Source organism: Phascolarctos cinereus, unplaced genomic scaffold (assembly GCF_003287225.1).
Source record: "Phascolarctos cinereus isolate Bilbo 61053 unplaced genomic scaffold, phaCin_HiC Scaffold_3;HRSCAF=262, whole genome shotgun sequence".
Taxonomy (NCBI): domain Eukaryota; kingdom Metazoa; phylum Chordata; class Mammalia; order Diprotodontia; family Phascolarctidae; genus Phascolarctos; species Phascolarctos cinereus.
In genome coordinates, this window is record NW_027555736.1 from 21,292,993 (window position 1) to 21,309,392 (window position 16,400).

The 16,400-nt window shown below is 42.1% G+C and overlaps 1 protein-coding gene across 5 annotated transcripts in view; it reads right to left on the minus strand.

Moving 5' to 3' along the window:
* Nucleotides 1-16,400, minus strand: part of SLC16A9 (solute carrier family 16 member 9) — a 60,063-nt gene that overhangs the window by 19,412 nt on the left and 24,251 nt on the right. For all 5 annotated transcript variants that reach the window (XR_013485147.1, XM_020998180.2, XM_020998179.2 and 2 more), the window contains 3 exons: nt 12,721-12,864; nt 5,793-5,888; nt 237-1,151 (listed from right to left, as the gene is read on the minus strand). Coding sequence is in view for 4 of the 5 variants with exons in the window: in XM_020998180.2 (XP_020853839.1) it covers nt 237-1,151; nt 5,793-5,888; nt 12,721-12,864 (1,155 nt within the window). In the remaining variant the exon portion in view is untranslated. The remainder of the gene's footprint in view (nt 1-236; nt 1,152-5,792; nt 5,889-12,720; nt 12,865-16,400) is intronic.

Here is a 16,400-nt window from a genome sequence, read left to right on the forward strand (position 1 = left end):
TCAGTGCCTGGCACAGTACCACTCTGCCTCCAATCACTTTCATATATACTAGTATATGTACATGTTGCCTCCCAAGATTGAATGTAAGCTCCATGAGGGCAGTATCTGTATCTGACTTTTGTTTCTGGATCAACAGTTGGGGCTTAATAAATTATTGTTGGTTAATCGATTGATAAGCAACAAAAGAAAACATATTTTGCTGATTTTCATTATGATTGAAACCCCCCAAATCTTACCAACAATGGGTGGTCCCAGGCTATTTCCAGCTCCTGCAAAGAACATTAAAATCCCATAGGCATGGGTCAATTTCTCAATGCCCACAGTCTTGGTAGTCACATATGGGAAAATGGACCAGTTGCCAGAGAAAAACCCGATTATTCCAGAAAGTATTGCCAATGAGACATAGCTTTTGGCAAAGGGAATGGCACATAAGGCCAGGCTGATCGATACCAAGGTGGCTGAATAGAGATAGACAGTGTTGATGAACTTGACATCCGCCAGTATTCCCAAGAGAATCTTTCCAACAGCTGTCATAATGCCTATGATTGAAACAAGGGGCACAACAAATTCTTCCTCCTTCACGTTTGCACTTCTGGCAACATCTTCCATCAGCAGCAAAGGTGGAAAGCCCCCAATGTCAAAAAGTAAGATGGCTATGAAAAGTGCAGAAAAGACTTTATTCTTGAATAAGATGACCGTCTCTGACCAATAGTTCCAACACAGCTGCCATTTTCTCTTGGCCAGCTGTTTACAAAAATACTTCTGTTCCACGACTTTCTTTCTGTAAACATCGATTTCTTTTGTCTGTGCTGTGGCTGACTCCTTCTCATGTAATGGACTCTCCTGTTTGGAAGCACTAATGGTCAAAGGTCTTACAAATTTTTCTTCACTGTAGCCTTTTTCAAGAATGCTAATGTTCTCCTCCAGGGTCTTTTCTTTCTCATTGTATATGGAGTATTGGGCAGAAACACTTTCGACAGGTGTTTTTTCTGGCGGAGGGCTGTTAGAGGACCCCAGGGGTCTCATCAAAATGCCACAGGGTAATATATTTAGTGCCACAGCACCCACAATTAGCAGACATCCATCCAATCCATACAGTTCAAGCAGTTCTCTCTGAAGGGCAGCGTATATAAAAAGTCCAACGCTGGACCCTGGAAAGGAAAAGAGGACCGCTCAGTCTTTGTCATACTGCCTCACATTAAGAGAGAATCTCATGGGGTTAAGCTTCGGCTTCTCATGTCATGTTTTCATAGCAAGCTTGGCTACCATTTTTATGGGGAATCCTAAATGCCTTGATATTTTTTTAATGTAGAGAAGTGTGTATTCATTCATTTATTCATTCAAGAGGCATTCATTAAACACTTACTATGTACTAGGCTGGGAATTAAAAGGCAAAAAAAGAAACAGTTCCTACCTTCAAGGAGCATACATTCTATTATATAAAAACTCTATTTAGCAAGTAGATAAATAAATAAGATTCAAATTGGTTTCTCTGATTCCGATCTTTCCCCTCACCAAGATGTCCTCTACAGCTACAATGATGAAATTGTATCTTATTCTGGTCCCCTGATCACTCCCCCTCCCCACCCAGTTAGTTTAGTAAGTACGTAAGAAGCCAGTATAAGCTAATAATAATAGGAAGTAAGAAATGTAAAGAAGAGTACAGAAGTCATTTGCAAAACCACCTCGTAAATTAACTGAGACCACATCCTGAGACTATGTGTGAAATTAGGGGAAGCCAGCTAGGCCCCATTAATTGTCTTCAATCTGCAGAGAAGCACCAGAGGTGTCACGGTAAAACATGCAAAACGTTACAAAAATTAGGGATCCCTAAGGTGATACCTCTGAGATGAAATTAATATGTCAATGTCAATGTCTAAGGGGTGGATAGAGTTAATGCAGCCCCCCAAACTCTATAAAAATGGGACCCCCAAACCCTGCGCCTCCTGCCCTCCTGCACCTGCTCTGCTGCCCTGCTGCCTGTGTGCTCCCAACTCTGATTCTGTTACCTGAGAGACTCTCCCCGGTCTCCTCCTGGCCACCCTCCACTGCCTCTGTACTCACTGTGCCTCATTAAAGGGTGATTAATGCATTACTCCCTGCTTGCTTCCTATGTAGTCTTTCCTGGAGAGCATCCAAAGAGCCTTGCATGTTCACCTTGACCCAAAAGGGACCCTTTGGTAGTCCCCTTCCTTTAGCTCCCAGGACTGAGACCTTGAAGTGGATGAGCTGGACTCTGTGACTCCACTGGGAGAAAACAAGGGCAGGCAAAGGAACCTTGTATCCCCTCCTAGAAGGAACCCCCCCTTCACTGTTGGGCCATAACAGGATAGCCACTAGTTCTATGATATTCTGAATGAGCAGATGCTCCCACTCCACAAATACGCAGTGTGGCCCAGAGTATCACAGAGTATCAGAAATTAAAGACAGCTCAGAGATCCCATAGGAGATCTCTCCATTTTGTAGAGGAGGAAACTGAGGCCCTGAGAAGGAAGCCATTTGCAAACCATTTGGTGGTAGTGCTGGGACTCCAAGCCAGGCTTATGACGCCCAAGTCCAATTAAGTCAGACTGGCCTGATCCATTTTAGGTCTTGCTCAAATGGGAAAGTCAGTGTTTTAAAAACTGAGATTGCCCTGAAACATACTCCCATGAAACAACAGGGAGGAAATGAGCTGCTCTTACAGAAATATGCCTTTTTTGACAAAAATGATCACCCATTAAAATGGTTTACTCCAAGAGGAAAGAGATAGACAAGATACAAAGTGAGAGAAGAATTTGCTACCATCTGCAGCGCATTCTTCACCAAGGATCCCCCATCAATATCCATCTGTCAGGCCCAGATGCCCAGGAACAGGCCAAGTGGCTGGTGGGCATGTGGTGTGCTGCATAAAGACGGGCTGCTTTGGAATCACAGGTCCCCCTTCCTAAACTGTTTGTGGTTACTCTCGGGCCTTCCCCAAAAGAAACCAGGAGTTAAAAAAGAAATGAGAAATCAGTAAGATGAAAGCTTTTTGAGGGCAAGGACTATTTGGTTTTTGACTTTATCTTTCTATCCATAGCACCTAGTACAGCGCCTGGCACATAGTAGGTGTTCAAGAAATAGATGTTGAATGATTATGAGCTCCTTGAGGGCAGGGACCGTCTGTTACCTCTTTCTGGATCCCCATCACTCAGCAGAATGTCTGCCATATTGTAGTTGCTTACACAATCTGACACAGGAGTGGTGTCAGATTGGCAGCCCACATGCTATGTGGGCATCTCTACAATGTCCAGAGTTCTAGAACAGGGGTGCTTCACCTGGGATCCACAAACTTGTTTTTTAAACAATATTTTCATGACTCTATTTCAATTTAATTGGCTGACTTTGTAATCCTATCAATTTTAGTTTTTGTATTAAAATATTATTCTGAAAAGGAATCCATAGGCATCAGCAAATGGCTAGTACATGAAAAAAAAAAAAAGGAAGAACTCTTAAGCTATAGAAACATCCATCTACCCCCAGCATACTGGGTGGACTTCCTATGGGGAATTTATGAGAAGTCATGGGTAGTTGTACCACTGGAGAAGAAGGAGTGGATAGGATTCTTCTTACCCTGTGGGAAGGAGATTAATTCATATGAGATCAATTCATTCCAAAAGCACTAATTCTGAGCCTGAAAAGCCGGGCCCTTTACTAGGTGCTGGGGATACAAAAACAAAGATGAATACAGCCCTGCCTTCAAGGAGCATACATTCTCCTGGGGATGACAGTTCCATTAAGTAACATAACTACCACCACTAGCAACAATAGCAGCTAGCATTTATATAAAGTTTGAAAAGCAATGCATGATAAGGCATTTTGACATAATTTTGCTGAGTCTTGTGGAGGGAAATGTCTGTTTTTGGATTCTGGTGTCCTCAAAGTCTTACATCCTAAGAGGAATAATAACAACAGCTAACACTTACATAGCATGTGATACATATTATCTCATTGGAGGTAGGTGCAATTATTGTTCCCATTTTACAGATGAAAAGACAGGGGCACTAAGAGGTGATATGGCTTGCCCAGGGTCACACAGTTGCTAAGTGCCAGAGGCTGGAGTTGCACCCAGATTTTATTGGCTGTAAGACCATCTCTCCACCCCCTCTCCATGCTGCCTCTTTTCTGCTTCCAGCCTCCATTAAATCTGCTACAAGACTTTCAAGACCTAAGCAGAGCAGTGAAATGTGGTTCTGTTGTCATGCTAGTAAAATCGCCATGTCAAAGAGCCAGACAAATCTGAACTCAGGTCCCAGCTTGGCCACTAGTTTTGTGATAATGGATGAGTGACTTCTCCTCTCTGATTCTGATGAATTCCTCCATCTGTAAAGTGGAGATAATAATATTTGCATGACCTCCCTCATGAGGTTGTCATGAATAAAGCATTTTATAAAGCTCAAAGCACTATATTCATGCCAGTTGTTTTTATTGCTAACAATACTAACAGCGGATAGAGCCTTAGAGACAGGAGACCTAAGTTCAAAGCCCTCCTCAGATATTTCCTATCTGGGTTGCCCTGGGAAAGCCATTTAACCTCTTTAAGCCTCAGATTCCATATCCGCCAAATGGTGGATGACAATATTTACATTACCTCTTTGATAGAGTCGTAAAGAAAGAACTTTGTAGACTATAAAGCATTATAGACACTAGAGCTATTACTTTTATTCTGTGGAGAAAATTTGATTTTTTTTCTAGTTCTGAGGCAAATAAGACCCATTAATGACCAGTGTAGATCTCGGTACAACTTTTTGAAATTGGGACATCAGCTTCTTAAGAATAAAGTAACTCACAGTAGAAGTTTATCTCCCTCTAAAGAAAGTGTCCACAAACAATCTCAAGTCAATAAAAAAAAATTTATTAGCCATCCTTGTCTAAATTACTCACATGAAATTGGGAAAGGGGAAAAGAATACAAATATAAAGTTGGCTCCACTAGTGAGCACATCTTTACACTATATCAAAGCCAAAAGCCCAAGAAGCAATCTCACCATATTACAATCATAGACTCAGTACCTCTACACTGACCCATCTGCCATTCTGGTTTTGGTTAGAAGCTCAAGGCTTCTATCCCCATTACAATGTTAAAGGTCACCAAAGGGCAGTGAAGAGATACCCTATGAATGTAGTGAAGCTATGGGATGTTAACAACAGGGTCATAAATGCAAGGAGTACCAGGAAAAGCTTCATCCAGGATACATATGGCAGGAGAAAAGGTAAGCCTGTCCTACAGCAACGGGCAGTGAGGACAGGTGGACAGTTAGAAGGGGAAGAAGATCCTCAGTGCATTAGGATCTCTGTGGAAGACTTAAGAAAGGACTTATACAAGAAGGTAGGTATGGCTATGTTGCAATCTGCAGCCATGGAGGGAATATGAATAAATGAATGAATGAATGAACAAATGAATGAACCAATGAATGAATGAACACTGATTAAAGCCTCTAAAGAGCCAAGCCCTGGGAGTAGAAACAAACAAACAAACAAAAAAGAGACATTCTCTGCTCTCCAGGAGTTTACCTCCTAATTAGGAGAAGACAAAACATATATCAGCATTTAATGAGATCCCAGCTCCACTGTAAGTGTTAGCTTAGTAGACATTGCACCACCCCCATATACCAGGGTGAGGGAAAGTTCCTCTTGGGTAAAGAATAGAGAACATCAAGTACCTGTATTTCTACCCCTGGGGAAAGGTGACTTGAATAGATTGCGCTCTGGATCCTATTTTCTGGACAAGTTTTGAAGGCTGCAAATCCCCCATAGGGTTAGAAAACTTACCTGTTGAAATCAGGCCAAGCGCAAGACCTCGGCGTTTATCAAAATACTGGCATGTGATGGTCACTGCTGCAGTGTATAATAAACCACATCCAAGGCCTAAAACAGATAAACAAAGTAATCACACATGCAATAAAGACCATAGGACTTCTATGCAAAGTATAATCTAATGGGCCATGATGGATTAGTAACTTGGCCACACTTTTAACAAAGTTTTCTAGATTGTAGATTTCTTCACATCTGCCTTAGATCCCATAAGCACTGTATTTAATTTTTTAATAATATTTTCCCCAGTGAAGTGAGCAGAACCAGGAGAACATTGTACACAATAACAGCCACGTTGTGCGATGACTAATATTGATACACTTAACCCTTCCCAGCAGTACAAGACATCTCCAAAGGCCTCATGATGGAAAATGCTATCCACATCCAAAGAAAGAATTATGGAGTTTGAATGCAGAATGAAGCATACTATTTGCTATTTTTTTTCTTCTGCTGAATTTTGTTTCCTCTTTCTGGTGGTTCCTCCTATTGGTTCTAATTCTTACTTACAACATCACTAATGCGAAAATATGTTTAATAGGAATGTATATGTATCTATATCAGATTGAGTGATGTCTTGGGGAGGGTGGGGGGAAGGAAGGGGGAGAAACATTTTAAACTCAAAAGCATATGGAAGTGATTGTTGATAAATCAAAATAAATTAATAAAAATAATATTTCCCCAATTACATGTTAAAATAATTTTTAGCATTTTTTAAAGTATTGAGTTCCAAATTCTCTCTCTCTATCCCTCTGTCCCTCTCCTGTCCCCTCCCTGAGACAGTAAGCATTCCGATACAGGTTATATATGTACAATCATATAAAACATTTCCATGTTGTACAAGAAGACACAAATTAAAAAAAAAGAATAAAAGGAAAGAAAGAAAGAGAGAGAGAGAGAGAGAGAGAGAGAGAGAGAGAGAGAAAGAAGGAAAGAAAAAAAGAATGTTTCAGTCTGTATCCAGACAATATTGGTTCTTTCTGTGGAGGCAGATAGCATGCTTCATCATGAGTCCTTTGGGATTGGCTTGGATCACGTATTGCTGACAATAGTTAAGTCGTTCATAGTTCTTCATTGTACAATATTGCTGTTCCTGTGTACAACGTTCTCCTCGTTAGCAGAGGATTCACTCTCAATGGTCACATCTAAGTTGCCCCTTCACCAAACCTTTCAGGCAATCTCTCTGCATCCTCCTGTCTCCACTTCCCTACCTTCCTTGGCTTCTTCCCCTTTATTCCCCTCCATGAACTTTATAATCCAACCATACTGGGGGGCTGGCTGGGTGTCCCTCCCACCTGACACTCCATCTAGCATCTCCTTCTTTGCACTGGCTGACCCCAATACCTGCAATGTTCTTCCTTGCTGAGGCCTTTCCCACTCCTCCCCCAGCTGCTAATGCTCTCTGCTCTGAGATTACCTTCCAATGACTGTATATGTCTCATATATTTCTATTTAGTATTTGTCTCAACCATTAAAATAAAACCCTTGAGGGTCTTTTCTGCCTTTCTCTGCCCACTGCTGAGCACTGTGTTGGCACAAAATAATACATACATATGTATAGACTGATTGAGCAATGCAATCTTGCTTTCTCTGATAAAAAAGAGAGAACCCTAGTTGCTTCTTCCTTGAATGGCCAACTGACCCATAACCTATTTTCTTCACCTTCTCCAGGCTGAAAGAACTGAATTTTTTCTTGTATTTGCCTATCTTCACACCACAACCTAGACACCTTGTTTTGGCAAGGACATTGACCAACTGAAAAGTAATCCAGGGAGAGCAGACTGTGGAAGGGCCTCAGGCTCATGCCTGTGAGGGTCATAGTCCATGTGTGGATCAGGCAGAGGAACTGGGGACATTTAATCTGGAGAAGAGCAGACTCAGGGAGAACATGGGAGTATTGTTCAGCTATCTGACCAGCTCTCACTCAAAGGAAGAAGAATTGGACCAGTTCTGTCTCCCAGTGGGCAGAACAAGAACAAAAAAGGAGAGGAGTTTCAAAGAAACACATTTAACATTCATGTAAGGAAAAGCTTCCTAAAAATTAGAGCTTGCCCAAAGTAGACCTTGGGAGGTCACCAAACACTTTCTGTAGAGGTAAGTGATCACCTGTCAGCTCTGTTGTGTTGGGGGGCAAAGGGGAAGCCTCTTTAAATATTGGTTGGACTAAAAGGCCTCCCAGGACCCTTCCAAATGTGAAATTCTGTCATTCTATTCAATATTAGAAAATAGACTCTTGTAGGGATGGCTACACCCACATGTAGCCCAGGGATGGTCACATCTCCCTTTAACTGCTACTGGCTCATTTCCTTATTCTTTATTCCTCATCTCTGCCAGGATTTTAGTGGAGGGCAGTTAAGCAGTCCAACAAAATCCAACTGTGATATGCCATCCTGGTGCGGGGGTGACTTGGATTAAAAGCTATGCTAGGCAGAGTGCAGACTCTGACAGGTCCTACTAATCTGGAAAAACTTCAGTGACAGGTCCGGCAAGAGACTGTGTGTCTAACACCCACAGACAAACTGGGTTAAGATCAGAGACACCCAGCCCGTGGATAAGCAACCAGGTGGTGATTATTGTGGGCCACAGCAACTCATAAAATCCCTACAAAAGTGTGTGGCTCCCCAAGATCTGTGTCAGTCCCCTTCCCAGTGAAATCCAGCCCTTTTGAAGTAAGCTTTGTCCATCAACCTCAGCCATCTGGCTTAAACCCAAATCTGCCCTGGTCAAGACAACTTGAGATTTTCTATAGCTTCATTTTAGTCTGACAAGCTTTCAGACTTGATCTCTACTTTTGAAGCCTGCCTTTGGTTTTTCTTGCTAAAATATGAGCCTAAACGTTGGGGGGGGAAGAGGAAAGGAGGGAGGGAAGAAGGAAGGAAGGAAGGAAGGAAGGAAGGAAGGAAGGAAGGAAGGAAGGAAGGAAGGAAGGAAGGAAGGAAGGAAGGAAGGAAGGAAGGAAGGAAGGAAGGAAGGAAGGAAAGAAGACATTACTTCAGTAAATTATATGTGGTCAATCCTTCATCTTTCTTTAAATACATCTCTTTATCTATGTCACCACAGCTTCCTAGCTGATCTTCCTGCAGCCATCCTCTTCCCTGTTGAATTCATTCTCCACAGAGGTGCCAAATCCATAGTCCTAAAACATAGGTCTGAACATGTCACCCCCTGCCCCCACCCAAGGAATGGCAGTGACTCTCTATTGCCTCTGGGTCCTCATGTGATCCCTAAAGCTTTTCCCATTCTGACTCCAGGCTTTCCAGTCTTCACTGCCCATAGCTCTGCAGACTCACGGATCTCGAGAGATCCATACGTGACTCTTCCTAAAATGTACCCTGCCTAAAAACCTCCAACGAGCAGTAATCCATCCAGTCTTGAGGTGGCCCATTTTAGTGTGGGCTAACCAGGTGTTAGGAAGTTTTATCTTGACATCAGCACTTTGTCTCTGCCACCTGCCCTCCTTGTTCCTAGCTCTGCTCTCTAGGACCAACTGAACAGGACAAGTCTGATCCCTCTTCCAGAAAATCACCCTTTAAATACCCAAAGATCACCATCACACCTTTCCTATCAATTATTCCCCAGGTTTCAAACATTCACAGTTCCTTCAACTGCTCCCCCTATGACACGAACAAAGAACATGACATGTGAGTTGGGTGGTCCATCTATTAGCCAACATCTGTCAAGCAGCTTTCCACGGAATACCCTTCCAACTAAACACTGAATTCCCCAGACTTGGCACTTTATCTGCTCCCTCCATGCTTTGGCAACCTCTGTCCATTTCCTCTCCTACCATGCCTTGGACTACATGCCCTTCTTACCTCCTCTTCTCAGATTGCCTTCAAGCTACTTTCAGTTTTCAATTTCTGGATCATCATCTATGGAAAATCTTTTCTGATGCCCTTACTCCTCCCTTCCCTTCCTTTTCAACTTGTCTCATATTCATTCATCTTGTTTCTCTCATTTCATCCTCACAACAACCCTGTGAGGTATAGGTACTATTATTATCTACAATTTACAGATGAGGAAACTGAGGCAGGCAGAGGCTAAGATGACTTGCCCAGGGTCACACAGCTAATAAAAGTCTGAGGCCTGATTTGAATTTAAGTCTTCCTGATACCAGGCCTGGTGCTCTATCCACTGCACCACCTAGCTTCCCCGTCATTCAATTATTTTAGTGGTTGCCTCCACCACAAGAAGAGAACTAGGGGTTCTCTTGGTATTAGGAAAGAGAAAAAGCAGCTGGCACACAACATTGCCTTGAACAATAAAGAGCTGATATTGTCAATAATCCCAATCCACATCATGTTTAACCACTTCCATAGAGCAGGCATTTATTTTGGGAGGAGAATCATAAGAGTACCCATGGACCGGAAACTCTTGAGCAACAGCGAGCAACTCACACATTGAGATTTATAATCACAGATTTAGTGCTAAAAGGGCCCTTAGGGAACATCTACTCCATCCCTCCCCCCATTTTATAATGAGGAAACTGAGACTCTGGAAATAGATAATTAGCCATATATGCCACCAGATATGGTTCCAAATATCCAGATGTTTTCCATGGTATAGACTAGGGGCTCTTAACCTGGACTTGAAAGGGGGGGAAATACACACATACACATATATGTATATTTGTGTACATATGTATATATGCACATATGTGCATGTGTATATACCTACATGCATGCATGTACATACACACACATGTGTGTGTGCAGGCGCGTGTATTTTCCCCCCAGGGACATGCTAGAGCCAGCTAATACAAGTCCAGAAGTCTCAGTTGTTAAATTGTGGGTGTGAACACTTACACCTTAGAAATAACCAAATACTACAAATCAGGGTTTGATTTATTATCCTGTTATTGCCTAGGTTAAGAAAGTGATGGTGAAGATGTGAATAGTGCAGATTAAACTTTGTCGTATGTATATGCACCTGCCCAGAGCTGCTTGTTAAACATTTACCAGCAAACTGCTGTCTCTATCTCAGTATAATTGGCTTTCTTGGTCATCCTGTGTACTTAATTTTATGCATTAAAAACACGATTGTGAGAAAGGCTCCCCAGGATGCCCAAGGGGTCCATGATAACAAAAGGGTGAAGAATGCCTGGTACAGACCAGATATCTAGATGGCTGGCTCTTGATCTCATTTTCGGGTTATGCTCCCACAAACACTGATTTACCAGGAAATCACCAAGAAATGCTGTAAGGTAACTTCAGGTCAAGAGCAAACAAAGCACCATCTTTTATGACAGTCTCATGAAAAGGCCAATAAAAACTTTCACTTCTGCTAAGAGGAATAAAAGTGAAGCAGATTTTGTCTTGTGTAATTAAAGGAGGAGGATCAGGCTAGGAAAGCATTTCTCCTTACCAGTCTCAGAAAGATCAGAGTCTATCTACACAGTAAGGAATAGATAGGAAGAAAATAACATTTTAACCACAGGTTTGCTGGTTGTCAGAGATTACACTTTGCCAAGCCCCTCACCTCTCCTCCAGTGAACACTACAGCGGCCCCCTTGCTATTTCCTGTGTAATGGCAGATGCTATGTCCTGTCTCAAGGCATTTGCCCACATTGAATACCCACGACTGAAATACAATCTCTCTGCCCTGTTGCCTCTTGGAGCCCTGCTGTAGGTGAGGATGTCAGGAGGCTTTGGTATTCTTCCCCTCATGTTTCATCAGGGTGGGGGGTGGTGAGCCAGAATTCTCAGCATCTAGGCTAGTGGTCTACCAAGCTAATGATAACAAACAACCACAACGACAATAACAATAACAATACTAAAAATGGCAGCCAGTATCTATGTGCTTCTTTAATGTGTTCAAAGCACTTTACAAATATTATTCCGTTTGGCGTTCAGAACTCTAGATTAGAATGACCTGGCTGTACATATCTTTTAATAATAACAATAATAAGGGGCAGCTAGGTGGTACAGTGGATAGAGCGCTAGCCCTGGATTCAGAAGGACCTGAGTTCAAATCCGGCCTCAGACACATCACACTTACTAGCTGTGTGACCCTGGGCAAGTCACTTAACCCCACTGCTTAGCCAATAATAATAATAACAACAGCTAACATTTATATAGCACCTACTATATGTCAGGCACTGTGTGCAGTACTTTCCAAATATAATTTCATTTGATGTTCGCAACTCTAGATTAGAATGGATTGGTTGTAACTATCTTTTAATAGTAATAATAGTTAACATTTATGTAGCACCTACTATGTGTCAGGCACTGTACTTGAAGTGCTTTGCAAATATTATTTCATTTGGTGTTCACAACTCTAGATTAGAATGAATTGATTGTAATATCTTTTAATAATAATAATAATGATAATGATAACAGTTAACATTTGTATAGCACTTACTATGTGTCAGGCAGCTCTTTACAAATATAATTTCATTTGGTGTTCACAACTCTAGATTAGAATGAATTGGTTGTAACTATCTTTTAATGACAATAATAATAGTTCACATTTATATATCACAGTTCCAGGCACCATGCTAAATGCTTTACAAATATTATCTCATTTGATCCTCACCACAGCCCTTTGAGATATAGGTGCTACTATTATTCTCATTTTACAGACGAGAAAACTGAGGGCCTTTCTGCCTTCAGGTCCAACACTACCCATTCAACTATCCAGCTACATAGATATTAGCTATTATTAATTATCATTATTTTGTTATTATAGCTCCTATTCTTTTTGCTAATGGATGGCTCTCTGTAGAAGTGAGAGAAGAGGGATATACTTAGAAATGAAGACAATATAAAAATGACAAAATCCATATCTATCTATTTTTTCATTGATACACACACACACACACACACACAAAGGAAAAATGACCTTCGATCTGTATGCTGTTGAAGCCCTGGGTGGGGGTGAGGTCTCTTACCAACAACAGCTCCATAAGAAAAGAACAGAAAGTAGAGGTTTGGCGCGTAGGCGCTGATCATGAGGCCCCCTGCCACCATGAAGCCACTGAAGATTGTGACAGATCTTGCACCGAAGGATTCAACAGAGAGACTACAGATGGGGCCTAAAAGTAAAACAAAACAAAACAGTAAATTCAACAGAAAGTCAACTCCCCAACCCCAGCGTCAAAGAATATGTAATTTAGTAAATGAAAAGTTCCATATTCCTATGGGTCTTAGGATTATCAATGAGGAGCAGGAAAAGGTTGTCAAGACCACCTCTGTTTTGGGCACCTTCTGATTCCCACACAGAGCAACTTTTGCTCCCTGCAGGAGGTACACAGTAGGTGCTCACTAAATACGTCTTCGTTATTTTGGAGAAGCAAGTAACTTCACCTCTTAGTGCTCTGGGCTGACTATTACCTCTGACTGATTAGCTTCAGAGAAGGTACCAATCCGCATTTGTAGAGAGTTCCCTGTCACAGTGAAATCATAGGAAAGCGGGAGCAGCTTCATTCTGCTTGGCCCTGGAGGGCCAAACAGGAGCTATGGGTCTAAGCTACAAGGAGGTAAATTGAGGATTGACGTCAAAAAAATCATCCTACCGGTTCCAAAGTGGAGGTGCGGGGTCACCACTAGGCTGCTTATTTCTGGAGTTTAGACCACCCTTCCTCAGGCAGAGATGCTTTTGAGGAGATGTCTATGCAGGAACAAGGTTGACTAATCACACAATTTTCAAGCTAAGGGACTTTAGGAATCATCTTGTTCAACCCTCACATTTTATAAATGAGCGAAGTGTGGCCCGCAGAAGCAAAAGGAGTATAGATGACAAGGGCATGGTTAGTCATAGGGCTAGGATTTGAACCCAGGCTCCCAATGGGATGGACTTTCCACTGCACTGCCTCTCCTCTTGGGGTCCCCTGCCAATGCTGGGATTTGGGGATTTAAATGGAATCAAGAATGTATATGTAGGTGACACTGATATGGGCCACGCTGCGAGGAAGCATGGGACAGTGGAAGAGTAATTTTGATGGAGTCAGAGGTCCTGGCTTCAAACCCCAGCTCTGCTGCTGACCACTGTGTTAGGCAAAGCATTCACCTCTCTGGCCTCAGTTTCCTCATCAGTAAAATGAAGTGACTGGAGGTCCCTTCCAGCTCTACCTTTGGCATTATCTCCCACCTCCAGGGGAACCAGATAAATGACACTAGTTGGAGGAGTTGTAATGGAAAAATGGAGAGAATTTCTCCAGCCATCGTAACTTAGAGGCAGGTAGGTGATGCAGTGCATGGAGCTTGGGATTTGGCATCAGGATACACCTGAGTTCAAATCCTGCCTCAGACATTTACTGGCTAAGTGATTCTGGGCAATTCACTTAACCTCTCTCTGCCTCAGTTTCCTCATCTGTAAAATGAGAGGATTAGGTTTGATGGTTCTTCAGTCTTCTCCAGCTCTCACTCTAGGATTCTGTGATTCTAGCGTGTCTGTTACCTCTATGGCACCCAGATTTCTACTCATGCTCCTAAAACTCAGGGGGTGGGGGTGCATGGCTAACCTATAGGTGAAAGAGACCTCCCAGCAGAGCCAGCCTACAATCAGGTAGAAGACTAGTAATAATGATCATAACAATTACCTCACATTTATAGAGTGTTTAAAAGTTTCCATGCATGCTCTCATTGTAAGCTAACCACGAGGATGGTTAGAAAGGTGACGAAAGACCTTCCTAGCCAAAATCATTTCTGTTCATTTTGCCTCGCCTTCCCCATGCCTGGAGCTCTCTCCTTCCTTCTCTCCACCTTCAGACTTCTCAGCCAAAACCCCACCTTCTCTGAGGAGCCTCTCCACATCCCCCCAAATGCTTGCGTCTCCCCTCTGCTGATCATCCCCAATATATCCCGCCTATAGCTAGTTTGTATACAGCTGTTTGCAAGTTGTCTTCCACACCCCTCCAGCCATTAGACTTGGAGCTCCATGAGGGCAGGGACCAGGGTTTTTTTTGTTTTGTTTTTTGAGCCTGCCTTCAGATGCCTAGTGCCTGGCACACAGTAAGTGCTTAATAAATGTTTATGCCCATTTGTCTGCCATTGTTTCATTCATTATCTGGTAGTTGTATTATCCCCAGTATCTGGTACAGGCCTGGAACCATAGTAGGTGCTTAATTGACTGATGGTGAGAGAGAGACAGAGACAGAGAGGTGAGAGAGAGAGTAACAGACAGATATACAGAACTAGAGATTGAGTATTTATTACAGGAATGTTACTTCCATGAAATAAAAGGGGTTTAGATAGATATGGAGTCAAAGGGCACATACTAAGATTCACATCTCTCTAGAAAATGTGCAGATCCTGAGATTTCTAGGGCCCATTTGAGCCAATATGTAACCAAAGACCAACCTGGCATTTTTATACAGTATTTCACATCTCAAGGATCTGTGATTTTATCCCACGAATATCCCTTCCACCAGGGCAGGATGGTTAGGGGTCCTTAACTTTTTTTGTGTTCTGGCTTTCTTTGGTAGGCTAGGGCAGCCTATGGCCCTTTCTCAGAATAATGTTTTTTTAAAATCATAATTGAAGGAAATGTTAAATTTCAGCTAGAGGTTAGTAAAAATAAAGATGTAATCTTCTTCCATCCAAGTCCACAGGTTCCCTAAAATCTATTTCACAACCTCTCCTCCAAAATGGTGGTGGTTCACAGACCAAGGTTAAGGGTCCCTGCCATAGTAGATTTTTTTTGTGATTTGATGCCATTGAAAAATTCATCATTCAGAAGATAAAGCTTGAAACAAACCCCTTGTACTTACTTAGGCTGGTCCTCCATGAACAAACGCAAAGTCATTCCTTGCTTAGCCCCTTCCTGACGCCTTTCTATCTTGGCAGAACCTACCAGAGCTTGAGCATAGCATTTGAGGCCCTGGGACCCCTTCCCACCAAAATGAGGCATCAGAAGAGGACTTTGTGTATCTCACATATTTCTGTGACATACACGAGATAAAAATTACCACTGGATTGACATAAAAGCCAGCAACCCAATAAAGAGCAGACCATTAAACAATCCTGCCAACACAAACAGGAGCAAATATCCAGCATTGCTCCATTAATATGTTCACTTTGTATTTGTACTTCTGATCTCATCGAGGCCTAATTTATCTGTAGACCCTCAAGTTTCTGTCATCATTTCAGGCCTGTGCTTATAAATCCAATTGGTACGATCAGTTTTGTTCTACATCATGGACTAGGAGCCATTGGGACATTGAAATAATATTACTCAAATGATGGAAAATTTTGGAATTCTCAGGCTTAGAAAATAAGTAGAAATCTGGCTCTAACAAATATAAAATTCATAAGGCTGTAAACCTCTCAATAAATACTGAGCATGAAAGCACACTCCCAAAGATAGCTTGTAAAGTCTTTATTATGTTTTGGGTGCTATCTCCCTACTATTAAACCATAAACTCCTTGAGGACAGGGATTGAGTCTGCTTCTATTTTGCATCCCCAACTCTTAGCACACAGTAAGGGCTTAATAAATGCCATTTTTGTTCATTCATTCATTCCTCTCCCTGAGGGAGCTGAAGGGGTCTTAGAGATCACAAAAGCTCAGAGTCTCAAGACTGGAAAGGACCTCTGGGCGATCTAGTCTAACAAGAATCATCCCCCTAAAG